We start from the raw sequence: 15644 nt of genomic DNA on the forward strand, positions 1-15644 counted from the left end.
ACAGGTGCCACGTGCCCCTCGTTCAGAGGCTTCCCTGGCACTGGCAGAGAAAAGGCTATCTTAGCCTGAAAGGGAATGTGAGTAGCCTTCGGAAGGTGAGCCTTTCAAAATCAAAACGGGGGCTGCAGAGAGCTCAGTGGGCAAGAGCACTTGCTGCTCTTCCATTGGACTCAAGTTTGGTTCCCAGCTCACAACCTTGCAGAACTCCCTGGATCCAACACCTTCTGGCTTCCATAAGCACTGCACACCTATGAAATACATGCAAACACACATAAACATAAATTTAAAAATTAAAAGACAGGCTAGAGATGCAGCTCAGCAGTTACTAGAATGTATTCTCTTGTAGAGAAACAAGGTTCAGTTCCCAGCACCACATGGTGACTCCCAGCCTCCTGTAACTCCAGCTCCAGGCGATCTGATGCCGGCTTCTTTGGGCTCCTGCATACACATGGCACACGTAAATTCATGCAGGCACATACATACAAACAAAAATCTTTTAAAATATAAAATAAAGCAAAAGCAGGCATGGTAACATACACTTTCATTCCCAGCGCTAATATCTGAGATTGGCTTAAAAAATTATCTGGCAGCCAAGGGTGGTGGCACACACTTTTAATCCCAGCACTCAGGAGGCAGAGGCAGGCAGATCTCTGTGAGTTTGAGGCCAGCCTGGTCTACAAAGCAAGTCCAGGACAGCCAGGGCTATAAGGATAAAGAACAGTCACACATACAGAACAGCTGGGATCAGGTGGCCATGAACTCTGATGGAGATGTACCAGCAGCTGAGAAACTCAGATTTTTTATTGTATACAGCTGACCAAGGAGGCAGGTTTACTGTACACAGCTGAAGGAAGAAGCAGGTTAGCTCACTGTGGTAGGAGCACACTGTGGAGAAGCAGCTTGATTACAGTAACTAGTTTTAGCTAAGGACTAATGTTTTGTAACAACCACACTTGTGCTTTACCATCTCCTGAACCTGACCACAAAGGCTGGCTCTTCTCATGGGTCTGAGGCATCGGGTTCCTTGACATGCAAGGCTCACAGCACTGGGTCACCATGTGCATGCCTACTGATGATTGTGAGCCACCATATTCATGCAGGGAACCAAATCTAGATCCTGTGCAAAAACAGCAAGTGATCTTAACCACTGAAACATATCTCCTGCCCTATACTTGAAATTTTAACAATATGATATAAATAAAAATTATTGAGCCAGATGGTGGTGGTTCATGCCTTCAAGGGGCAGTTCAAGGCCAGCCTTGCCTAGAGCAAGTTCCAGGACAGTCAGGGCTACACAGAGAAAGCTGTCTTGAAAAACAAAATTAATTAATTAATTGATTAATTTAAAAATTATTGAATGGCCAGGCATATCTCTGTAAATTTGAAGCCAACCTGATCTCCATGGTCAGTTCCAGACCAGCAATTGGAGATGTTCTAGATGTGTTTTGGCTGGTAGCTTGCCTGGCATTTGAGAAGTTCTGGGTTTGATCCCTAACACCCCATAAGCCAGTGCATGCCTGTAACCCCAGAACTCAGGCGGTAGAATCAGGAGGATCAGAACTTCAAGCTTGTCCTCAGTTACATTGTAAGTTCTAGGGTGTCCTGGGCTACATGAGACCCTGACCCACCCTACCCCCACAAAGGCAAATAATCTAATAGCAGAAATGGCCAATATCAATAAAAAGCTTTATAAACTATGTTTATGACTGTGAAAATAAGTATGAGTTTGGAAGTATAATTTTGTTAGGATGGGTAACAACTTTTCTGATTACTAAATTCTCCATAGTTTTGTGGATTTTACACGTTAATAAAAGTTGTGATGCCATTGTTACCCATTCTACAAATCCTAACATGGGCTCCCCTTTCTTAGCATGTCAGTGAATGAATATCTGTATCAACGCTGATCTTGGAGTTGTGTGACTCTAAGAGTATGATTGTCAGCACCTAATGCTTGGTGGCAAATAGATGTCACTTGCTGAAGGCAGAGTGACAGCAGTTTCTGATAAGATTGAATGTGCGGGGTACAGTAAAGCTCTTTGATCAAGAACTCCAAGTAACAACCAAAAACTTGAATTAAGAGCAGCTAAATTAGTTTGGGGCCTGTGAGCTGCCTTAGTGGTTAAGGGGCTTCCAGCAGCACTGTGGCCTGAATTCAGTTCCTGTTCCCCACGTGCTAGGAGAGAGCCTGCGCCTGCAAGTTTTTACAGTGCATACCAAATGCACAATTTCGAGAGGGTGAAAAAGGGAACAGCAGTTAGGCTTGGTGCCCCAAGTTTATAATCCCAATATGTAGGTCTTTCTTTCTTTCTTTCTTTCTTTCTTTCTTTCTTTCTTTCTTTCTTTCTCTTTCTTCCTTCCTTCCTTCCTTCCTTCCTTTCTTTCTTTCTTTCTTTCTTTCTTTCTTCCCAAGACAGGGTTTCTCTGTGTAGCCTTGGCTGTCCTGGACTTGCTTTGTAGACCAGGCTGGCCTGGAATTCACAGCAATCCGCCTGCCTCTGCCTCCCGAGTGCTGGGATTAAAGGCGTGCGCCACCACGCCCGGCTAATATGTAGAGTCTTGACTCAGAAGGAATACTGTGAGTTCACAGCTACCCTGGGCTACGTAATGATTTCCAGGAAAGCTTGAGCTGCATCTTAGGTAAAACCATGTCTCAAAAGGCAAAAAGCCAGCCATGTGGCACACCTGTAATCTCAGCATTCAGGAGGCAGAGGAGAAAGGTCACCACAGATTGGAGGCCATTCTGGTCTACGTCGTGAGTTCCAGATCAGCCAAAGCTACAATGTGAAACTCAAAAACAAAATAAAAGCCAAACACAACACACACACACACACACACACACACACACGTGAGAGAGAGGGGCGGGGAGAGGGGGCGGGGAGAGAGAGATCTTAGGAAGTGAAGCTGCTAAGAGGTGAAGCCCATGTACTCTTTTTAAAAAAAATACTGCCTGAATGTATGTCTGTGGGTGTCAGATCTTGGAGTTACAGACAGTTCTGAGCTGCCATGTGGATGCTGGGAATTGAACCCGGGTCTCCTGGAAGAGCAGCGAGTGCTCTTAACAGCCGAGCCATCTCTCCAGCCACCACCCACCCCCACTCCATGTACTCTGCAGATGTGGCAGTTCTAGAAGGGAAGAAAGGTGACTGGGTCTGTCAGTGTTGGGACAGAGGTGATCAAGAAGAGATGGTCAGTGGAAGGACCACAGGCCCGTGTTTACGTCAGCCGCAGCCCCAGTCAGAGCTCCAAAGACTGGTATGTTTTTGCTTTCGTTCTTCAGGCTTGGTGAATAATGTGGTGTTTACCAGTCACACGGTGGAACAGAGGCACCCTCTCCTTGTTCAGCTGCAGACGCTCATCAGGGCTGCCAATCCTACTGCAGCCTTCATTCTTGCCGAAAATGGGATCGTTACAAGGTAAATGCACACAGACTCCCCTCTAGTGCTCAGCTTCTTTCCTAGATGCAGCGCCTGGCTGCCTCACAGGATCTTCCACTGTGTCTCAGACACATGGTGGAGGGAAAGAAGGCAGTACTGCGAAGTGTCCTCATTTTTTAATGTATGTAGGTATTTTACCTATGTGTGTGTCTGTGTACTATATGCATGCCTTGTGCTCACAGGGGCCAGAAGAGGGTGTCAGATACCCTGGAACTGAAGTTTTTGATGATTGTGACCTACCATGTGGGTACTAGGAATTGAACCAGGGTCCCCTGGAATAGCAGCTGGTACTCTTAACTGCTAGCCCATCTCTCCAGCCCTGTAAAGTGCTGTTTGGTTTTTTGGATACAGGGTCCCACTTTGCAGCCTGGCTTGTTTGGAACTCAGAGAGACCTACCTGCTTCCCTCTGCTTACTAGGCTCTGGTATTAACATCACTCAACCCACACCCTTCTTAAATAAAGTGCTTATAATGCTTTGTAAAAGTTACCAAGAAGACCCCATTTATCACTAGTTTGTAGTGGTTTTTATTTTAGATATTTTGTTTTGGGAGATTCATTCTCACACACTGAAGAGTAGAAATCAAGACTGTCTCCAGTGGTCCATTTGTTAAGATGTGAGAGAAATGACATAGAGAACACAAGAGAAATGATCTGTTTACTTCATAGTCTTGGTCCAAACTACAAACTAATAATAGAGAATTTGTAAAAGAAAAAAAACACTTGTTAATGTAGCAATTTGATTTGCTCTGCTGGCGGACTCAAAGGAATAGAGTATTTTATATAGTTTCCGTTTTCAAACCATTTAAGTACCATATTGTAGGCATGATGTGCCTTCCTGAATCCCCAGCATTTGGGAAGCCAAAATGAGTTCAAGTTCAAGCCAGCCTGAGCTACATTCTGAGAACCTGTTATTGTTGTTTGGTTTTGTTTGAGGGGATGACAGTTTGAGACAGGGTTTCTCTGTGTAGCCCTGTCTGCCCTGCCCTTGTAGACCAGGCTGGCCTCCAACTCACAGAGATCCACCTGCCTCACCCTCCCAAGTGCTGGGATTATAGGCGTGCACCACTGTGCCCGCCTCTGAGAACCTGTCTTATATTTTTGGTTGTGAGCCTAGCCTTTAACTGGCTGAGCCATCTCTCCTGAGATGAGAGCTTGTCTTAAAAACAAAACTCAGCTGAGGCCAGGCAAGATGGCTCAGCAGGTAAGAAGAGCACATGCCACCAGGCAGGACATCCGAGTTTGTTCCCTGGAGTCAACACTGTAGAGGAGAGAACTGACTCCCACAGCTGTCCTGTAGCCGTCACACACATACCATGGCCACACGTGTGCACACTCCTCTACACAGCACTTGGGAGGTGCATCTCTGTGGGCCTGTGTATGGAAGCCAGAAGTCAACTTTTTTAAAAAAGTAAAAACAATTGTTTTGTTACCCAGGGAAATGTTTCAGTCAGTAACATACTTCCCATACACGCATGAGGCCCTCAGCCAATCCTCAGCACCCATGTGAAAGGCTGGGCACAGTGGTACATGCTTGCTAGCAAGAGCAACAACACCCTAGATCGAGTTACGCGCAGAGACCCATAAGCGGGCCTCTGCAGACCACGTACTTGCCTGATGCCTGGGAAGGTCAGGCAAGGGCATAAATCACCTGGAACAAAAATTATGGATGGTTGTGAGCCACTGGGAGAGCCTCGAATCACACTCAGGTCCTCTGTAAGAATAACAAGTGCTCTGACTCAGCTCACTAGTCCTCACCTTTACATCCTTAAGATCTGGCAGGCACCAAGAAGAGACTTGATACCCAATGAGCATATAAAGGGGGAGGAAGTCCCCCTCAAGCACAGTCATAGGGAAGGGGAATAAGGGGAAAATGGGAGGGAGGGAGGAATGGGAGGATACAAGGGATGGAATAACCATTGAGATGTAACAAGAATAAATTAATTAAAAAAATAAATAAAATAAAATCTGTTTTTTAAAAAAAAAAAGTCTGGCAGGCACTATGTTGGCCAAATGATTAAACAGTAGAAACAGTAATGGGACATTCTGATATCATGTGCCTCTGCTGTGAGTCAGTGAAGTCAACATCACCTGGGTACTGATCCTGTCACCACATAAACTAGGCTTGCTGGATCACATCTATTCTCAGCACTTGAGAAAGTGGAGGTAAAGGATCAGGCCATCCTCGGCTACTTAGTTCAAGGCCAGCCTGGGCAACGTGAGATCTTGGTTAAAAAAAACAAAAAACAGTATCGGGTGTCATGGCATGTGACTTTGGTACCAGCTCTCAGGGAGGCAGAGGCAGGTGGATCTCTTTGAGTTAGGGGCCAGCCTGGTCTACAAAGCGAATCCAGGACAGCCAAGGCTACACAGAAAAACCCTGTCCCCCGAAAAAAAACCCAAAAACCAAAACAAAACTTGTTTTTTTTCCTGCTTCAGTGAGTTGGGAAAGGACCTGAAAAGAAAGTCTACCTTTACTACTGCTCATCATAGGACTAAATTCCTCAGCAATAGGATATTGTGGTGGTCCTGTAAGAGAAACTTTTTGGTTTTTTGGCAGGTTTTGGATTTTTGTTTGTTTCTTGTGAGTCCTAGCTGATCTGAAACTCACTATGTAGACTCAAACTCACAGAAATCTGCCTGCCTCTGCCTATGAGAAACTATTAGAAGGAGCATACTGAAGTATTTAGAAGTGAACTGTTAGGCATACAGCTGATTTTTGTATTCTTTGTCAGGAGAAAAAAAAAAGCATGTATGTGTGGGAAGGAAACGGATTAGCATTGACAATGCTCATTAACCTGGCTCTTCTCTGTGTTTTTAAAGGAATGAAGACATCGAGCTGATTCTCTCAGAAAATAGTTTCTCAAGTCCCCAGATGCTGCGTTCTCGATACCTAATGTTTCCCGGCTGGCAAGTATCTCTACTGAATTGTAGGTTTAAAAAGAACTGTGAGCAGCCGGGCGTGGTGGCGCATGCCTTTAATCCCAGCACTCGGGAGGCAGTGGCTGGCGGATCGCTGTGAGTTCGAGGCCAGCCTGGTCTACAAAGTGAGTCCAGGATGGCCAAGGCTACACAGAGAAACCCTGTCTCGAAAAACCAAAAAAAAAAAAAAAAAAGAACTGTGAGCCAAGTAGCCAAGAGAGCAGACATGACAATAGCAGACACGCTTCACGCGTGTTAACTGGGGAGACCTGCCATTCGCAGTAGCCTTGCCTGGGGCCGGTGCCCCAGTTCAGAGCCTCTCTGGATGTTTCGACTCAGGGGGTCACCTTACAGGCCTCATGTACAGTGGTTCTTTGTGGTGTGACACCAGAGCTTAGACTCCCCAGGGGGAAAGTACTTGCTCAGTAGTCAGTCAGTCCCCTTGCCCGCTCATCTAGTAGGCGGGCTTTTGCTAATGAGATCCACGGAAGGGCCTGTACAGCTGCGGACATCCCAAGAACCTCTCCAGGGAGAGGAGACGGGAGAGACACAAAGGCTGCCATGTCTCACTCTAAGACCAGCATCACCTGAACCATCCTGGGGCTGGGCCTGTCCCAAGCCTGCTCTGGTCTGGCCACACAGCTGCTGAGTGTCATGTAAATGTAAATTGATAAAACTCAGCTTTAGGTTAATTGTGGCTGCCTCTGGCAGGCAGTGCAGAAGCCCAGGAGCACACTCTCAAAGCCACCTGCCTTTAATCCCAGCACAACCAGACATGGAAACCCTAGCTTGAAAAAACAAACTAAAAGAAACCAAAAGAAAAAAACAGAGCCCCCAGTTCAGTCCCTTGGACCATATAAACTAGGTATGGTGGGGGCTGGAGAGATGGCTCAGAGGTTAAGAGCACTGTCTGTTCTTCCAGAGGTCCTGAGTTCAATTCCCAGCAACCACATGGTGGCTCACAACCATCTATAATGAGATCTGGTGCCCTCTTCTGGCCTGCAGGTGTACATGCAGGCACAATACTGTATACATAATAAATAAATAAATAAATAAATAAATAAATAAATAAATCTTTTTAAAAAACAAACAAACCAAAAAACTAGGTATGGTGCCCATGGTTTTAATCCTAACATTTAGGAGATGGATACCCAGAGGATCAGAAATTTCAGCTCATGCTAGGTTATACAGCAGATTTGAGGCCAACCTGAAATAGATAAGACCATAGTTCATATAGGGGAAAAAAAAAAGAAAAGAAAAGAAAGAAAAGTATATTGTAAACAAAACAGTAAGAGAGGATCAGAACAAATGGCCCATTCATCCCAATACTCTATATAAGACTAAAACCCCCAGACACAGTGGAACAAAAGAGCCCACAACTTGTTATATACACACAGGATTCTGTCAAAGAACTAAAAAGAATACTTGTTCTTACGTTTTAAAAAATATTTTAAGGTATGAAGGTAAATTTGATGCCGGATCCGTCTTTCCACTAATGGTTCAGATCTGCGTGTGGTTTGACCGTCCTCTGGAGAAAACCCGCTTTGTGACCAAGTGTAAAGGTGAGCCCTGGCTATGGCATGTTTCTACCCATGATGGATGAGTTGTCCCTTCCCTGTGGCCCCATTTCAGTCAGTATCTTTGGTGATTTCTCTTACCCCTACTTTAGCACCAGGTGTTTGTGTGGCTGAGGTGAGGGTGGTCATGACTTCCGAGTCCTGCTTCTGAGAGAGAGAGAAAGAGAGAGAGAGAGAGAGTGTGTGTGTGTGTGTGTGTGTGTGTGTGTGTGTGTGTGTGTGTGTGTGTGTCTGGGGTGGGAGTGGTCATGAGTTCCGAGTCCTGCTTCTGAGAGAGAGAGAGAGTGTGTGTGTGTGTGTGTGTGTGTGTGTGTGTCTGTGGTGGGGGTGGTCATGAGTTCCGAGTCCTGCTACTGATTTTGTGTGTGTGTGTGTGTGTGTGTGTGTGTGTGTGTGTGTGTGTGTGTGTGTGTATGTGTCTGGGGTGGGGGTGGTCATGAGTTCCGAGTCCTGCTACTGATTGTGTGTGTGTGTGTGTGTGTGTGTGTCTGGGGTGGGGGTGGTCATAAGTTCCGAGTCCTGCTACTGATTGTGTGTGTGTGTGTGTGTGTGTGTGTGTGTGAGTGTGTGTGTGTGTGTGTGTCTGGGGTGGGGGTGGTCATGAGTTCCGAGTCCTGCTACTGATTGTGTGTGTGTGGCTGCACTTTGATCACTCAGTGGATGGAGATGGCAGCTCTGAACCCTACGCCCTTCCTCTTGCCCTGACCTTTCCAGCTATGTTGGCTGAGCTTGGCCTCTGCTTCCAGGTAGCTGACCCCCCTGCCCTTTTTATCCACCAGCAATTCAGTCTTCCATCAAGCCAAGCCCCTTCTCTGGAAACATCTACCACATCCTTGGCAAAGTGAAGTTTTCAGGTAAGTGGGGTGAGTCCTGGTAGCGTGGGCACTCACAGCGCATGGTGTGGGTGCAGAGCCGCCCTGGTGTGTGCCAGCCTCTTCCGGCATTGCTCTGCTCTGGACCTGCTGGCCCAGTGCTCTCTTCCCACAGTGGAGACTGCCCTCTGCTCCTGGGTTACTCTCCTCACATCTCCTCAACTCCCTCATTCCAAAGAACTGCACCCCACCCCTTGAGCCATCCATGGCCTCCTCCCAGTCTGGCCAGAGTCTTAGAACTTTCCCTCCCTTTGGTTCAGTAGCCTTAGACCCTGAGACCCTTAGAACCCTATCACCTTTTTGAGGACAGGAGTCAGAGGAGAGCTCAAACCTGTCAGCTCAGAGTTGGGAAGAGGAGCAAATGCCAAGGGAAGATAGTACTACTGCTCAGTGCAGAGGCAGAAAAGGCAGGAATCACAGCAGTTCATTACAGCAGAACATCCGGATGAAGGGAACCTGCAGATGCCTGTAAATTCTGGCGCAGGGCCCTCCAGTGAGCAGTATGGCTCCTCCACAGCGTGCGCAGGTCAAGCCATAGGCCTTGGCCCCTGAAGCTCAGCTAGCGTGTGCATGCTTTCTTCCATTCTCTTATAAATCTGTTCTGGTTTACTTTGGTGGATGCTCTGCCAGCATGTATGTGTGGGCCACATATGTGCCTGGTGCCCATTTGATCCCCTGTCCCTGGAGTTACAGATGGTGTGAGCCAGTGTGTGGGCACTAGGAATCAAACCCAGGTCCTCTGGAAGAGCACCAGCAAGTAACCTTCAACACGGAGCCCCTCCCCAGCCCCTTCCTTGGGTTGCTGCCCCTCGGGCTGCAGGTCACAGCAGACACTGCATTTAGCCCCTGTGGAGAGGCTGCTGCTTCCCTGGGTGTGACTGTCAGTGCAGATGCCATGGTGAATGGTCAGCTTCTCCTCTTGCTTAACAAGCAGGCCGTTCCTTCCTCTTGTGTCCTTCCTCCCAGGTAACTGTGTAGCTGACGATCCACATCAACCAAGCCCAAGCGTATGTCCCATCATGTCAGTTCTTAGGAATCTGTCCACCTGCCAACATTCTTACAGCGTGGCGTTCTTTTGGTATTTGGTCTCAGGGACAAATGTGTTCTCTGTGCAGATTCTGAAAAGATCATGGAGGTCTGCCACAACACTTTAACCAACTCTTTGAGCATTGTGCCGGTTTTGGAAGGACCCACACCACCTTCCAACTCAAGAAGCGTGCCTCAAGATAGCGGGCAGCCAGAATGCTACCTTGTGTTCATTGGCTGCTCCCTGAAAGAGGACAGCCTCAAAGACTGGCTTCGACAGTCAGCTAAGCAGGTGACTTGCAAAGCCCACACAGCTGAGCCTGGATATGACCAGCACACCCACTAACCCTGGCATCCTTCCCTCTGACACCCATTAGTCTGTCTATACCTCAAAGGCCCACCAGTACTCTTAGGGACATTGGGGGATTGGGAAGAAGCCAGTGTGAGCATACTCTAGGTAGACATGGCAGTGCTGTGTTTTGGTTTGGGTTTAGTTTTTTTGGTTTGTTCTTTGGGTTTTCTGAACAGGGTCTTTCTGTGTAGCCCTGGCTATTCTGGGACTCACTCTAGAGACCAGGGTGGCCTTGAACTCAGAGATCCACCCTCTGCCTCATTACTACGATCAAAGATGTGAGCTACCACACCCAGCTTGGTTGTTTTGTTTTGCTTTGCTTCTGCTCCCCAAAGACTGTGTGTGTGTGTGTGTGTGTGTGTGTGTGTGTGTGTGTGTGTGTGTGTGTGTGTGTGTGTGTGTGTGTGTTTGTCCTTGGACTTGCTATGTAGACCAGGCTGGCCTCAAACTCACAGACATCATCCTGCTTCTCGAGTGCTGAGATTAAAGGCCTGGCCTTGTATAATTTTTATTATTTTAGTGTATGTGTATGGTTGCTTTGCCTGCACCCCATGCATGCCTGGTGCCTGTGGAGGCCAGAAGAGGTCAGATCCCCTGGAACTGGAGATACAGATAATTTTGGGTGCTGGAAATCAAACCCAAGTCTTCTGGAAGAGCAGCCAGTGTTCCTAACCATTGAGCCATCTCTCCAGTCCCAATACTGTGCGTTCTTACGTGAAGATTCTAGCACAGACAGTATCAGTGGTGTAGCTCGTCCTGGAACTCCAGGAGGAGTTGCCTGGTCCTGGATCTTTCATGTCTTCTAGGAGCTATGAGCTGTCTCCTGTGGGTATGGTCTTCTGCCTTTGCTTTTTTTGTTTTTGTTTTTGTTTTTTGTTTTTGTAGTTGTTGTTGTTTTGGTTTGGTTTTATGTTTGGTTGGTTGGTTTTTCGAGACAGGGTTTCTCTATATTATTTTGACTGTCCTGGACTCAATTTGTAGACCAGGCTGGCCTCGAACTCACAGCAATCCTCCTGCTTCTGCCTCCTGAGTTCTGGGATTAAAGGCATGTGCCACCACACGTGGCTCCTTTGCTTGTTTTAAAGAGGTGTTTTGAGGAGTTTGGCTGTTTCAGCTGATGTATTTAGGCAGGATCTCACTGTGTAGGCCAGGCTGGCTTCTATATTTTTGTTTGTTTGTTTTGTTTTGTTTTTTGGTTTTTCGAGACAGGGTTTCTCTGTGTGGCCTTGACTGTCCTGGACTCACTTTGTAGACCAGGCTGGCCTCGAACTCACAGCGATCCACCTGCCTCTGCCTCCCAAGTGCTGGGATTAAAGACGTGTGCCACCACGCCCAGCGTTTGTTTGTTTTTTTAAGACAGGGTTTCTCTGTGTAGCCTTGACTGTCTTGGACTCATTTTGTAGACCAGGCTGGCCTTGAACTCACATAGACCTGCCTGCCTCTGCCTCCCAAGTGCTGGGATCACAGGCATGCGCCACCACGCCTGGCTGGCTTCAACTTTTTAATCCTCCTGCTTCAACCTCCCAAGTAACAGGGATCACAGGTGTGTGCCACCACTCTGTGCTCTGGAGGAGGTCATAAATGTTACTACACTGGAACTTCAGGCTGGCCGTTCCCTGTCATGGTTGTGACTGAAGCACAAGACTCTCCCAGGAGGCAGGACTACCCATTTGCCAAGCACTGGGCTCAGCTACCATTTGTTCCTGGCTATCTTGCAGGGCTCTGTGGTAGGGAAATAGTTTATTCATGGGAATAGGAGACAGGACAGCATGTCCATGAAAGCGAGTCCACATGCTCTTCCCTCTTCTGGGATCTTTGACATGTAACTGGTCCCCGCACTCCTTTGACCCTTCAGCTACCCCTGGGTTCCATCAGCTCTGTTGAAATGTGTTGTTCTTTGTTTTTTTCTGCATCTGCATAGAAGCCTCAGAGGAAAGCTCTGAAAACCAGGGGAATGCTGACCCAGCAGGAAATCAAGAACATCCATGTAAGTGCCCCGCCTGCCCTAGCTCCCCCTCAGTGGCTTGTCCTAGACTGAGAGTGCTGTCTTGGGGTCCCAGAGTAAGGGTCTGTTTACAGGCTGTCCTGGCAGTCTTGCTTCTCTCGGGACACAAAGGGAAGCTGGTCACCAAACCAAACCTTGTAGCTTCAGTAAGTGGAGTGGCCACTTGTGCTGTGACGTAGATGAAGTGGAGGATATCTGTACCTGTAAGAGGACTGGGCAACGGGAGGCCTGGCCTTCTTCCCCTGCCCAAGTAGTTTGTCAAGATGTCCACTTAAGATAAACCACACAGAAGTCAGCTGAGGCCCAGAAGAAAGCTGTGTAGACAGAGCTGTTTGTAGGATGGTTATAGGATCCTAAAGTCAAGATGAGTTTTCCTGGGTGAGCCTCCCTAGTGGCAGACTGACCCCTAAGGTTCTTGTTCTCAAGGGTCTTGGAACAAAAGGCCAAGAGTCACAGTCCAAGGCCCATGCATCATGGGTTGTCACTAATCCCACTGTCTGTGCATCGTGTTTGGGGCCTATAGATGCCAGAAGAGGGTGTCTGACCCTCTGGAACTGGAGTTACAGATGGTTGTCAACCTATGCAGTTAGCTGGCCTGGAATTCACTATGTAGACCAAGCTAGCCTCAAACTCCTAGAGATCCACACCCCTCTGCCTGCAGGGTGCTAGGCGTAAAGGCATTTGCCTCCATGTACAGCTGATTTGTTTTTAATGAATGAATGAAAGAAAGAAATGAAATCAGATCAGCACTCGGGAGGCAGAGGCTGTGAATTCGAGGCCAGCCTGGTCTACAAAGTGAGTCCAGGACAGCCAAGGCTACACAGAGAAACCTTGTCTCCAAAAAGGAAAGAAAGAAAAAGTTATCAGATAACTCAACAGAATTCTTTCTCAACAGGTGAAACGCCACTTGGACCCCCTACCTGCAGGCTACTTTTACAATGGCACCCAGTTTGTTAACTTCTTCGGGGACAAGACCGACTTTCACCCACGTATCCTTAGAAATACTGGTCCTACTGTGAAGATCTGGGAGATGCAAGTTTCTGTAAAGTGGGTGTCTGCTAGGACAAGCACAGCCACTCCCTAGGAGCAGGCAGGCTCACGGGGACAAACTCCTCAGGCACACAGTCCCTGTTGTCCTTTGATAGTTGTTGGTATTGGACTTGCCCTTTATTGAGCAGTTGTAATGTAATACTCCACAAAGTGTGGTTTGAAGGCAGCATTGGTAATAGCAGGGTCGTGACAAACACAGCACAGGGTGACTGGCAGGACTAACGGGTGCTGGGCACACCTCTAATCCCAGGCAGAGGCAGGCGGGCTCTGCGAATCTGAGGCCAGCCTGGTCTACAAAGAGAGGTCCAGGACAGCCAGGGCTGTTACACAGAGAAACCACACACACACACACGCGCGCGCGTACATGCACATGCACAGAGAGAGAGAGAGAGAGAGAGAGAGAGAGAGAGAGAGAGAGAGAGAGAGAGAAACCCTGTCTCAAAAACCACACACACACACACAAAGAAAGGAGGAAAGAGAAAGAAACGGAAGACCAGCAAGCTTCAGTGTGCTAATAAAACCCAAGGCTTGTTGTAGGACTTCATGGTACCTGTCCCCTCACTGTAGCTCTGACACATGGTGGCAGATACCCTGGTTTCCCATGCCTCACCTGCCCACAGGTCCCCTGAGGTGAGCTGCCCCTCTTGTGCTCCAGGCTTGTAGCTCACCTCCTTAACCAGGTGCCAGTCATGGACCAGTTCATGAACGACTACGTGGAAGAGGCCAATCGGGAGATCGAGCGGTACAACCGGGAGCTGGAGCAGCAGGAGTACCGGGACCTCTTTGAGCAGAAGCCCTAGAGCCAGCTGGGCCTATGCCCACCATGAATGAATGAATGGGTGGCCCCTCCTGGAGGGGCTGTGTCTGTCCTCCCTGGCCTGTGCCTGCCAGCGTAGTACATGTCCTCTTTAGTCTCTCTTCTCGCGCCCTGAAAGGCATTGTGTGCACCACTGAGTGGGGGCAGTGCACAGGAGGAGCAGCTGCCACTGCCCTGTGCACTAGCAGCTCTGGGTGTCTGGTAAAAGACTCCGTTGGTCTGCTGGACACCATGTAAGGCTAAGGAGAAGCCTTTGGCGTGCACAGTGGAGCTGCTGGAATTTAGAAGGGCCCCTGGCTGCTTAAGCAGTGGCCAGGCAGAGAGCCACAGTGCCCTCTAGATGAGAGAGCACTTTTGTGGGCTGAATGGAAGATGGTGCTTTCTGGAAGCATGAAGCTCCTGAGTGAATAGCAGCATTGCCGTGGGGTTGGTCCTTGAGGTCCCCTGTGGCATCACTGGGTTCTCTGATTCAGGGACAAGAGCAGGCCTGCTGCCCAAGACCTGGCAGTGCCACCCCTCCCTGTCAAGGTGAATGTCCTGTGGCTGGCTTGTCTTAGGCCCAGGGTCTGATCATTGGGGACTGTTGGTCTCTAGCACCCAGCCTCCCCACCCCCTGCCATGGAAGGCAATACATTTCAGACACTACCCCCCCTTACCCCCCACCCCGCCAAACTGTCCCTGTCCTGGATTAATTTGCTTGGTTCCTGAGGACCAGGAATTTGAAGCATTCTGATATCCAAATTAGAATTCCCCCCAGTGGTTTGGTTGTAGTTTGGATCATACAGCAAAGGGAAACAAATTTGCATCCCAAGACTGACCTCCCTAATTAGTGTGGGGAACAAGGTCGCTAAAGGTGACGCCTACTAGGACTTGAGTGCCTCCTGCTGCTTGGACGGTAAACGTTTGTTTTCTGAGTTTGATGTACTTTTTGCATGCCTTAGGAAAAAGCACATAGGTGAAACCAGCATAGTGTTCTGTAGTGTAGAGAGGTTTCTGAGAAAGGGCCCTGGCACAGAGAAGGAGTAGTGCGGAGCGCATGGGTCCATGTGCCTGGTAACACACAGCTCTTTGGGCAAATAGCAAAGTAATAATCAAAGACTTGTCAATCAAATATTCTTGTATTAGGAAAAATCATTTGAAGCCAAATGAACGAAATTACAAGTCCCATTAGATAAGAAATCTTGCAGTAAGAGAAGCTTTTGAGACCCAGGCCCATATGCTCCAATCCCAGCTCCAAAGTGCACTGGTGCAAGGCCCTGCCATTGAGCTCCAGTCTGGGGCTCCGTGGCTCCAGCCTGGGGCTCCGTGGCTCCAGCCTGGGGCTCCGGGGCTCCAGCCTGGGGCTCCAGAACATAGATCTTAAGTGCAATTGATTACTGAGCAATGAGTTACTCTAGTTCCTTTACCTTCACCAAGCTCTTTTTAAAAACTCAACGTTGAGCTAGCAGCCTTAGAAAAGGGAAAGCGGGACCTACACGCCATCTTGTTTTTTTGGGGGGGGGGATCAGGGGTGGGGGAAGAGCCACAGGCCATTTCATTTCCTGCAGGGCTACTGTGAAGTTTTCAGTGGAAGCTGTAGATTAAGAGCTCT

General features: G+C 48.3%; 1 protein-coding gene across 3 annotated transcripts in view; it reads left to right on the forward strand.

Annotated features, from left to right (window-relative positions):
• DNAAF9 (dynein axonemal assembly factor 9) overlaps window positions 1–15340 on the forward strand; it is a 117463-nt gene extending 102123 nt beyond the window's left edge. For 2 of the 3 annotated variants that reach the window (XM_084774212.1, XM_084774213.1), the window contains exons 30-37: window positions 3278–3413; window positions 6256–6342; window positions 7810–7916; window positions 8711–8785; window positions 9919–10121; window positions 12103–12168; window positions 13082–13175; window positions 13924–15340. In XM_084774212.1, the coding sequence (XP_084630338.1) occupies window positions 3278–3413; window positions 6256–6342; window positions 7810–7916; window positions 8711–8785; window positions 9919–10121; window positions 12103–12168; window positions 13082–13175; window positions 13924–14036 (881 nt within the window). In that variant the 3' untranslated portion in view covers window positions 14037–15340. The remainder of the gene's footprint in view (window positions 1–3277; window positions 3414–6255; window positions 6343–7809; window positions 7917–8710; window positions 8786–9918; window positions 10122–12102; window positions 12169–13081; window positions 13176–13923) is intronic. The other variant, XM_084774214.1, reaches the window with a different exon arrangement.
• The last annotated feature ends 304 nt before the right edge of the window (window positions 15341–15644 follow it).

This window comes from Acomys minous (assembly GCF_964271855.1).
Source record: "Acomys minous genome assembly, chromosome: 3".
Classification (NCBI taxonomy): Eukaryota; Metazoa; Chordata; class Mammalia; order Rodentia; family Muridae; genus Acomys; species Acomys minous.